Raw genomic sequence first — 11,108 nt, 5'->3', positions numbered from 1 at the left:
TATATTTTGTCAATTAGAAAAATAGAGAACAGCCTCAATTCAAGATCAAGGTTTTTGATCACAAGAGTAAAATAACTATTTTCAATTTTCACTGAGTTTTATATGAACTTGAAACTGGAATTGCGCAAATGTGGAGGACATACCACTTGCTCTTTTTGAAACTGCTGGCAGACATTGTTCCCCATTTGTGTGGAGAGCTGAAGAACACAATCATATTCATAACCCCACATGTGCCGTTCTCTCCACAAGTTTCCTATTGCGTGTGTGGGCATGCAGCATCAATCTTATGTATAATGGAACTGGTGTCTCCTGTGACGTCCTATGTCTGACAGAAGCTGCTGTGCCTGGATCCTGCTGGTGCGTAACGCTGTTGAATTAAAGCAACTGAGCATTTACAAGAGCTGCTGGCGATGTTTCTTCTGCCATCTGGTCCTTGATGCTGAGTCCCTCTAGACCAGGGGTCGCAAACTCAAATTACTGGGGGACCGACGAGCGTACAGTACAGTTTTTTTTATCTGACTTGCCTATCACAATACTGTAGATACCACTTTTGAATGTGGCAAATCTACCATGTGTGATCAATGGTACAATGGTTGGTGTTGTTGAATAACAAGAAGCTGACCTGAGTTTCAATTCCTGGGCAATGCAAGACGCTCTTTGGAAAAAGATGTTTGTTATAGTTGCATTTTTAGATCAATTTGTCTCATTGATAGCCCATAACTTACATAGACAGCAGTAATAGTGGGACAATGTCTTCATTTGACAACTACATCTTTATCTTTTTTTCATACATGCACATTTCAAAGCTGCAAATGCTGTACTGCACCACTTTTGTGTAGTTGGTAACAAGGCTGCAAACAAACAAAACAATGCAGAAAACTGAATAAAGTTCAGCAAAAATCTGAATTATTTAATTTTATAAATGTATATTTTATCATTTTAATTTAATTTTATAAATATATTTCAAGTGTACAATGTCATTTGTCTGTTAAAATGCGACATCTTTCCATTTAAAGTGATAATGAATAGTGTACTGATATGCTGATCATTGATTGGTCTGTTGTTATTCCTCGGAGCGACTTCCATGACAAACCAGCATGCTCAATTGCGTCACACAGTTACTCAAATACTTCCTTATCTGTGGTACCACCTTGCATTGTTTTTACACAAAGTTTCCATTAGGCATACGTTAAATGACTGGACTTCTTGCGGAATGATTTGAAAGATGTGAATTAGAAGCACAAGACCTGTTGCCAATGGCAGCGTTGAACGCTAGGGTGGCTATTTAAATAAATGGAACTTTTCGCAACATTCTGAGGAGCTGGCGGGCCGGATGAAATGTCTTGGCGGGCTGGATCTGGCAAGCGGGCCGGGAGTTTGAGACCCCTGCTCAAGGACCATGTTCACCAGGGTAAGCACCAGGGATTACACAGAGTCCTCTTGGCATCATTCAGGAAAACCATTAAATGGTTTGGCATCACCAAATATCTGACAGCGGACAATTTGTACAGCATGTGCAATGTGCACAGCATCTTTATTACTGCCCTGCTCATAGTCTTTGGCAAGAGCAGCACCAACATCTTCTTCAAAGGCCATCAGAACCTCTCTTCCCTTCTTGTATGATTGCATGTCAGGGAGTTCAGCAAGAATTATTTCCCTCAGTCGTGTAGCGTTAATTAATTATTAATTAATTCTGGTATCAACCTTTACTCCATGCTCCATACTCCATTACTCCTTTACTCCATTTGTGACTTGCAGAGCTGGGAAAGTTCAGCTAGCTTGAAGATTGGTGCTCTCTCCTCATCTTGCCTGGTCTCTTTTCCCTGGCCATTATCATCAAGACCTTCTTTGTTGGCCTTTTTGGCACTATTACAGAGAGAGTTGGCAATCATGGCTGCTTCAATACCTTGGGCCTCACCCAGTCTTTCAAGTGGGAGTGTTGAAGGGAGCTGGTCAAGTTGATTGAACTGAATGAACAAGTTTGAAGTTCTGTGACATTTTCTTCGACATTCTCTCTGCAATTCTAAAGTTCCAAATTCAAATTCTCCATCTTAAAAAATGTATGATCTGACACAATAACCCTAGACCCTAATCAGACAAATCTACACACTTTTTTGCAATTCATTTTTCATACCAATCATGGCAGCCATCTTGAAAATGTATGATTCAAATTACAGTTCCCAGGATATATGTATGGTAGATAAATTGAACTAATTAGGTCCTCATTATCATTAAATATCCATCCCTAAAAGGAAATTGATAAGAAAACGGTTGCCATTGGCAACCTTGTTTACATTGTAAATCGTTCTTTTACTTTTGTGCTCACACACGCAAAAGGGAACTTGGAGAGAGAACTTCATGTCTGGGGTTGAGCAAATCTTATGATTGTGTTCTTCAGCTCTCCACACAGATCAGAATCAGAAAGGTTTTTACTGCCAAGTAGGTTTTCACCTACCAGGGATTGTCTTTGGTACATTGGTGGCGTGAGGTTTTGGTCCTGATGGACCGCAGCCTTCTGCAGGAGGGGAGGGTCACAAAGAGTTTGTGTCCAGGGTGGAAGGGGTCGGCCATAATCTTCCCTGCACGCCTCAGGGTCCTGGATGCATACAGGCTCTGTAGAGATGGCAAATTGCAGCCAATCACCTTCTCAGCAGAACGAATGACACGCTGCAGTCTGCCTTTGTCATTGGCAGTGGCAGCAGCGTACCAGATGGTGATGGAGGAGGTGATGGAGGAGGTGAGGATAGACTCAATGATGGAGGTGTAAAAGTTCACCATCATTGCCTTTGACAGGTTGAACTTCTTCAGCTGCCGCAGGAAGTACATCCTCTGATGCACCTGCTCTAAGAACAGCCCACTTACTGTCTAAACGAGGGCATGCATGGTACACAAAAAATTAAACTAATCAGGTCCTCAATGTCATTAAATATCCTTCCCTGATAAGACAATTGATAAGAAAACAGTTGCCACTGGTGGACATTTTGAAAAAATCATGCTGTCTCAATATCCACATCTTTTTGGAATGCCTAACTGTACACAATTTCATGCTCGTCTCACACAATGAACAATTGTTCTGGTTATCTGCACCACTATCATGCATCTCTTCTTGGGTTGATAAAATGATGGTAATTTCATGCTGTGAGCCAGAGAGCCACCAGAGGGCGCTGGTGCTTCACCTTGTTGGTGTGGTGATTGGAGGGGAACAGCCACGGAACTTGCACGACTTTTTGATTGGCTATCAGCGTAACAGATGTCGAACTCCGTTTTTTAAGGATGCTGAGACCGTACTATAACGTCAAGGGATGAGGCGAAGCGACAGTAATTCTGGCGATGAACAGTAACATTACTTTTGATAAGTTTTCGTAGCGTTTGGGCTACTATTTCAGCGAACTTTACAATCGTTCCCAAAGACGCATATGCTTTGGATGAAGTGAGCAATACCCTGCCTGGAAAATTATTTTGTGTATTTTTTCGGACTTCTTTGGATTCCCGGCCATCCAGTTGCCAACGACACGTGAGTCGTACGGGGAACAACCGCTTCTCATTTACTGTAGATACTGTATTTACTGCAAATAAGAACTCCTTACTTATTGAACCGGTATTGTAACGGGCACTTATTTTATTATTTTAACTGTTGCCGACAGGGTTTGAGGAAATGCACGCCACCGTGGACAGACTGGTATTTTACCTCGGTATTCTGATGCTTTTAATGTCATGTGAAGCAAGAGGTAAGCAACACTGCTGTCATTTTATCGTTAGTCTGTGTGGATATGGTTACCGCGATCACTTTTGCCTTAGGCCTACATTGTTCTCGGGCTATCACTGAAGTAACAGAGCACTTTAAATATGTAGTTGAGGAGTAGGCTGATGTGGAAACTATTTAAGAAATGTATTGAATATTTGCTCGACATTTGTGGAGATGTATTTAACATTTTGAAGTAGTGTATGGTTTGGAGGCTATAAATGTAGCCTACAGACGACCGTCATTTGTGTGCTGACCAGTCTGCCACGACTGTATTTATAAGAACTCTGCTAACTTGTTTGCTTTGCAGTTTATTGGTCTTGGTTTCAGTATCGTGCAGTTTAACTTGGAAATGTTAAATGTGTCCCATAAGACATCTATTCATGCGGAGAGGGTATAGGTACAGCCAGATGCAGGCTGGGGCTAGGGGCTCATAGAGCTTCCAAACACCGCTTGCATTGTGCCCTGGATTACCGTCATAGTGTTACCCCTGACAACTGTTACTTGTTGTTGTAGAGTCAATATTTATTTGAACAGTACGAAAACCTTTCACTAAACAACAGTCCTTTGAGATTCAAACGGACCAGCGTATCATACCGTGTCCTGCTTTGTCTAATAGAAAGGAATTGTCAGCCATTCCGTGTTAGTCCAGCTTTTACGTTTGGTGTAAGGTCAAGTGCAACAGAATGAAAGTAAATTAGCTTATCAAAGTGCCTCTGTGTGCTATAGAGACTAGCGCCTTGTTGTTGTTACTGACAAAGCAGACTAACTGTCTGCGGCACATAAAAGTGGGTCTTTTCAGAGCAATTCGGTCTGCTTTTTGCAGTCTCCAGACGAACAAGAGGGTCTTTTTCTCAGAGTGGCGACTGAAATTTAGAGGTTCACAAGTCTGAGAGTTTCCTGCCAAGTTTAAAAGTAATTTATTAAAATCAAAGCAGAGCCCATGACACCTCCTGGGCTGCTAGCGTAAATCAGTGTGTGTGTGTGTGTGTGTGTGTGTGTGTGGAGAGGAGTGCTCTACCCCGGGCCTCTCTGTCCCTGCACCCTGCTGCTCGGGCCACTGGAGATGCTGTAATGTCCCTGTGCCAAAGAAAGAAAACAGAGGATTCAAAGCAACACGCACACACCCACACACACACACACACACACACACACACACACACACACACACAAACACGCACAAAAGCAACACGCCAAGTTCAAAGTGAATGGGAATAAAAGAGGCCTGCTTTACATTCAGCAGTTGCGCAACCTTGGTCTTGCTGTCCTTCATCACACGCTATTTTCTCGTCCCCTCTGTAACGGTGTGAGGAATCAGGATATGCAAATGAGTGGACACACGTCTAGCACAACACCACCTAAACAGCCTTGGGACTTTTCTAGTGAATCACTTCGCTCATTCATGGCCAGTGGGTCAACAGAGTTGAGTATATTAGCTGCAATCAATCAGGTCAGGTCAGGTCAGGTGTGGAGTTGGTCACTGAATCAAGTCAGAATGATCTGCAAACATGTGTGTGTGTGTGTGTGTGTGTGTGTGTGTGTGTGTGTGTGTGTGTGTGTGAGTGTGTGTGTGTGTGTGTGTGTGTGTGTGTGTGTGTGCAAACATGGACCTCTCCTCAAACACTCCCTTCTCTCTCTCAGTTGATTGAAACATCTGCTCTTCTCTCAAGTTGTGTGGTAAACTCTGTGTGTGCGTCTGTGTGTGTGTGTGTGTGTGTGTGTGTGTGTGTGTGTGTGTGTGTGTGTGTGTGTGTGTGTGGTAAACTCTGTGTGTGTGTGTGTGTCTGTGCGGTGGCTTGGCTCGGAGCAGGAAGTGTACACATGCTTTGTTGTCCTTGGATTGCTCTTTTCCTCCCTGCCTCATCATAGCCATCCCTGGAATGCTGGAACTGAAGGCTTTTTCCCTTGCATGTGTGTGTGTGTGCGTGCGTGCGTGCGTGCGTGCGTGCGTGTGTGTGTGCGTGTGGATGGTTTCATATATATCGCACAAGATGTTTCTCAGACTGACTGCCTCTCTCACTCTAACAGGCAGACACCATGTGTGGCCAAGGAATCTTATTTACTCATTTCATACACGTTGTACATATATTAAAAGTTCCCTTGGGCCACAGGATCTCACTGAGGTGTTTGTGTGTGTTGATGTGATTGTGTTGTGGTGGTGGTGTGTGTGTGTGTGTGGTGGTGTGTGTGGATGTGGTGTGTGTGTGGTGGTGGTGTGTGTGTGGTGGTGTGTGTGTGGTGGTGGTGTGTGTGTGGTGGTGTGTGTGTGGTGGTGGTGGTGTGTGTGTGGTGGTGTGTGTGTGGTGGTGGTGGTGTGTGTGTGGTGGTGGTGTGTGTGGATGTGGTGGTGGTGGTGTGTGTGTGGTGGTGTGTGTGTGGTGGTGGTGGTGGTGGTGTGTGTGTGTGGATGTGGTGGTGGTGGTGTGTGTGTGGTGGTGTGTGTGTGTGTGGTGGTGGTGTGTGTGTGTGGATGTGGTGGTGGTGGTGTGTGTGTGGTGGTGTGTGTGTGGTGGTGGTGGTGTGTGTGTGGTGGTGGTGTGTGTGGTGGTGTGTGTGTGGTGGTGGTGTGTGTGTGTGTGGTGGTGGTGGTGGTGTGTGTGTGGTGGTGGTGTGTGTGTGGTGGTGGTGGTGTATGTGTGTGTGGTGTGTGTGTGGTGGTGTGTGTGTGGTGGTGGTGGTGGTGTGTGTGTGGTGGTGGTGGTGTGTGTGTGTGGTGGTGTATGTGTGTGTGGTGTGTGTGTGTGGTGGTGTGTGTGTGGTGGTGGTGGTGTATGTGTGTGTGGTGGTGTGTGTGTGGTGGTGTGTATGCGTGTTGACGTGATTGGCAGTACAGACGATTTCACCCTGGGTTTGGTGTGAGGTTAAGTGCCTCCACTGTCATAAGAATGTTTCATGACCTGCGGTTAAACAATTACTGGATGTTCTTACAATGGCAGGTCTGACACCCAGGCTATTTAGCCTACTGTGTGTGTGTGTGTGTGTGTGTGTGTGTGTGTGTGTGTGTGTGTGTGTGTGTGTGTGTGTGTGTGTGTGTGTGTGTGTGTGTGTGTGTGTGTGTGTGTGTGTGTGTGTGTGTGTGTGTGTGTGTGTGTGTGTGTGCTATTTAGCCTTCTGTTTTGAAGTGCAAAGCACTGCTCCATTAGTGTGGCACACTTTAGGCTGCTCGGAACGGTCATGTAGGAGCAAGACGCTCGGAATAGCAGGCAGATATCCGATTGGGATCTGAGACACTCACTGGCGCGCGACAGAGGAGATAAAATGCTAACGCAGACGAATGTTTTGGCTCTCTGCTCCGTAGTGTGGTCGGATGTTTCCTGTTTCTAGGTGTGTGTGTGGGTGTGTATGTGTGTGTGTGTGTGTGTGTGCGTGTAGTGTGGTCGGATGTTTCCTGTTTCTAGATGTCGCTCGTCACTACTGGCGTGCCGCGACCCGCATGTCTGTGAGTCTTTCCTGAAAGCATGGCCCCTCTACCATGTGCCAGGTCCCAGCCTCCATGGGCTGCTATCAGCCACTCAGAGACACAGGTCTCAGCCTACACACACACACACACACACACTCTCCATGGGCTGCTATCAGTCTCTCAGAGATAGGGGGCCAGCTGCCCAGCGGACATGCTTAGATCTGGCTGCAGATTGGGTTCAGGGCTCGTGTTTAAACCCCGAGTGAAGCAGACCGTACCCAAGCTAATAAACAGAACCCTTTTGATTTATGCACTCCACTCTCCACAGAGCCCCACCACCACACACACAAACACATACACACACACACACACACACACACACACACACACACACACAACACAACACAACACAGCACTGGGATCACGGTCACAGCAGTCGGCACATGTTTTCCGAATGGCACACACTTCAAAGCATTGCTCCGGGATTGAGACGCTCACTCTCTCACAGAGTTTGGAAAAAGTCTATTTGGTTTTAAATGATATGGCATAACGAACTCCAGTCTCAACAAATACTGTCTCTCTCTCCGAGGACCAGTCTCTCTCTCACCGAGGACCTGTCTCTCTCTCTCTCTCTCTCCTAGGACCTGTCTCTCTCTCTCTCCGAGAACCTGTCTTTCTCTCCGAGGACCTGTCTTTCTCTCTCTCCGAGGACCTGTCTCTCTCTCTCTCCGAGGACCTGTCTCTCTCTCTCTCTCTCCGAGGACCTGTCTTTCTCTCTCTCCTAGGACCTGTCTCTCTCTCTCTCTCTCCTAGGACCTGTCTCTCTCTCTCTCCGAGGACCTCTCTTTCTCTCTCTCCGAGGACCTGTCTTTCTCTCTCTCTGAGGACTTGTCTCTCTCTCTCTCCTAGGACCTGTCTCTCTCTCTCTCCGAGGACCTGTCATTCTCTCTCTCCTAGGACCTGTCTCTCTCTCTCTCCGAGGACCTGTCTTTCTCTCTCTCCGAGGACCAGTCTCTCTCTCTCTCTCTCTCCGAGGACCAGTCTCTCTCTCTCTCTCTCCGAGGACCTGTCTCTCTCTCTCTCTCTCCGAGGACCTGTCTTTCTCTCTATGAGGACCTCTGCAGCACCATCATCCTCACAGAAACCCCGAATGAAGGGTGAGGAAAAGGTCATCAACAAACCAAAAGGTCATCAGCGTGCCATGGCACGGTGTGTGTGTGTGTGTGTGTGTGTGTGTGTGTGTGTGTGTGTGTGTGTGTGTGTGTGTGTGTGTGTTTGTGTGTTTGTGATGCGTGCCATGGCATTGTCCACCCGTATGATGGAGAGGTGAACTCCATACTGCTGAGCAAACAGTGTGTGAGAGATAGTGTGTGTTTGTGTGTTTGTATGTGTGTGTCAGAGATAGTGCATGTGTGTACATGTGTGTGTGTGTAAGAGATGCAACTGCTGGAGTCTCTCCTGTTTGCTCAACTCAGCAGGTGCCAGACTCCTCCAGTCCATTAGGCAGATCATGTGACTCTGCAGGCCATCACACTGCTTATCTGTGTGTGTGTGTGTGTGTGTGTGTGTGTGTGTGTGTGTGTGTGTGTGTGTGTGTGTGTGTGTGTGTGTGTGTGTGTGTTAAAGACAATGCTTATCTGCTTATCACCCATTGAACTGGGGCCTGTGGAGGACTTCAGCTATACAAGCATAGTGATGGCAATGGCTTCAGATATACGAGCATAGTGATGGCACTCACACACACACACACAAGCACACACACACACACCCACCCAGGGCTTCAGCTATACAAGCATAGTGATGGCCTCGGCTAGGGCTTATAAACCATAAAGTGTGCTGGAACTCTTGGAGCTTGGTATGGGTACACGTTAAAGACATGTGTGTGTGTGTGTGTGTATGTGTGTGTGTGTGTGTGTGTGTGTGTGTGTGTGTGTTAAAGACATGCCTATAAACGACATTAAAGGGCTGACCTGCGTCAGAAGGCAGCCTGATGCCACATCTGGACCTCTCATGTCCGCTCTCTCCACAGGTTATGAAGGTACCTCTTGACCTGTTAAAATATCTTCAAGCTGCTGTGTGTTTGGCAGGACTAAGTCCATAAGCATGCACACAACACCACACACACACACACACACACACACACACACACACACACACACACACACACTCACAGGGTTAAACAATGGCAGGTGCCCAGGCGTCACGTTGACGAGCTGACAGCGCCTGAAGACAAAAGCGAGCGCTGTAACCTGATCTCCCCCGACAGCCTCCTCTCATTGGTTAAGGTCTCTGGCAGGTTTGACCCAATCCTAGTGCCACATCTGCTCTCTCATTGGCTAGGGTCTCTGGCAGGTTTGACCCAATCCTAGTGCCACATCTGCCACATCTGCTCTCTCATTGGCAAGGGTCTCGGGCAGGTTTGACCCAATCCTAGTGCCACATCTGCCACATCTGCTCTCTCATTGGTTAGGGTCTCTGGCAGGTTTGATCCAATCCTAGTGCCACATCTGACACTCTTATCACTTCCAATAGAGGAAGGATTGGCCCATTAACAGACCTTTGATAGGTTTATAAACATACATCTGTATTTTACTGGATTTATTATTGGAATACTCCGACCGATTGTTAAAAGTATCTCTGCCTGCCGCAGCGTGATCATTGGCAGAGGTAAGGGAACGGAACATCTGGCTTTATATCGCACATGAACAAAGGCAGTTCACCTATGCTCGTGCTCATGCCCATGCTCACATAGATATCATATATAAAGGCTAGATGTCTCGCCCGCGTTTCTGGCCGACGGAGTCCAATGTCCGCACATGGCGGCCAATTTGCGACAGGGGAGCTCGCTCACCCTCAACATTGTGTTGGTAGTGGTACATGTATATACTTTTTAAATAACCATAACTTGCTCAATTTTCAAACGATTTTTAAACGGGTTGGTTTGTTATAAACATGGGAGATGTAGTTCTGACACTGCATATGTATGTTATTTTCAAAAAAATATCCAAAAGCATCCAGAATTATAACAACGTTAATAATGTTTTTAGGAAACCAAGCCATTTGTAAATCCATCATGATTTCAGCGAGAGAAGAGTATTTGTGTTTGTGCAGATCACTGACCTTTCCTCATGTACCACTAATCCTGCCAGAATGCTTTCCTGACTCAAGATGGCTGACCTGTGCGGACGTTCTAGACTCCGCCGTAAGACATCTAGCCTTTATATATGATATCTATGCTCATGCCCATGCCCTATGCTCATGCCCTATGCTCAAGCCCTATGCTCATGCCCTATGCTCATGCCCTATGCTCATGCCCTATGCAGATGCTCATGCCCTATGCTCATGCCCTATGCTCATGCCCTATGCTCATGCACTATGCTCATGCCCTATGCTCATGCCCTATGCTCATGCCCTATGCTCAAGCCCTATGCTCATGCCCTATGCTCATGCCCTATGCTCATGCCCTATGCTCATGCCCTATGCTCATGCCCTATGCTCATGCCCTATGCTCATGCCCTATGCTCATGCCCTATGCTCATGCTCATGCCCTATGCTCATGCCCTATGCTCATGCTCATGCCAGTGCTGAATTTATATCTTTCCTCTTATTTTAGGCCAAGGAGCAGATTACTTGGCAGACGGTGCTGCCTGTGTGTGTTCCTGTGTGTGTTCCCTGGCATTGTAAACACAGTGCTCGTTAACAAACACATTTTCTACGGGAAATAACATCGTTTTTAGATTTGAACATGATGTTCGCGTCGGCAGATCCCACAGTCTAAAGAGTGCACAGGCTCAAATCTTCGTGACCTTAAAAGCCTGCACACACTTACTCTGGCACGCCTCACGCTGCATCTCAGGCCATAGTTTCTAATCGTGTGTGTGTGTGTGTGTGTGTGTGTGTGTGTGTGTGTGTGTGTGTGTGTGTGTGTGTGTGTGTGTGTGTGTGTTTAAATGCCTCACGCTGCAT

At 46.4% G+C, this 11,108-nt stretch overlaps 1 protein-coding gene across 1 annotated transcript in view; it reads left to right on the top strand.

Moving 5' to 3' along the window:
- Positions 1 to 3,655: 3,655 nt before the first annotated feature.
- Positions 3,656 to 11,108, top strand: part of fgfrl1b (fibroblast growth factor receptor like 1b) — a gene marked incomplete at both ends in the record, with an annotated part of 46,861 nt that continues 39,408 nt past the window's right edge. Inside the window, one exon of the mRNA XM_080841310.1 lies at positions 3,656 to 3,728. Coding sequence (XP_080697436.1) covers positions 3,656 to 3,728 — 73 coding nt within the window. The remainder of the gene's footprint in view (positions 3,729 to 11,108) is intronic.

This window comes from Sprattus sprattus (genome assembly GCF_963457725.1).
Source record: "Sprattus sprattus genome assembly, chromosome: 6".
NCBI lineage: Eukaryota > Metazoa > Chordata > Actinopteri > Clupeiformes > Clupeidae > Sprattus > Sprattus sprattus.
This window is presented reverse-complemented; position numbering and strand designations above follow the sequence as displayed.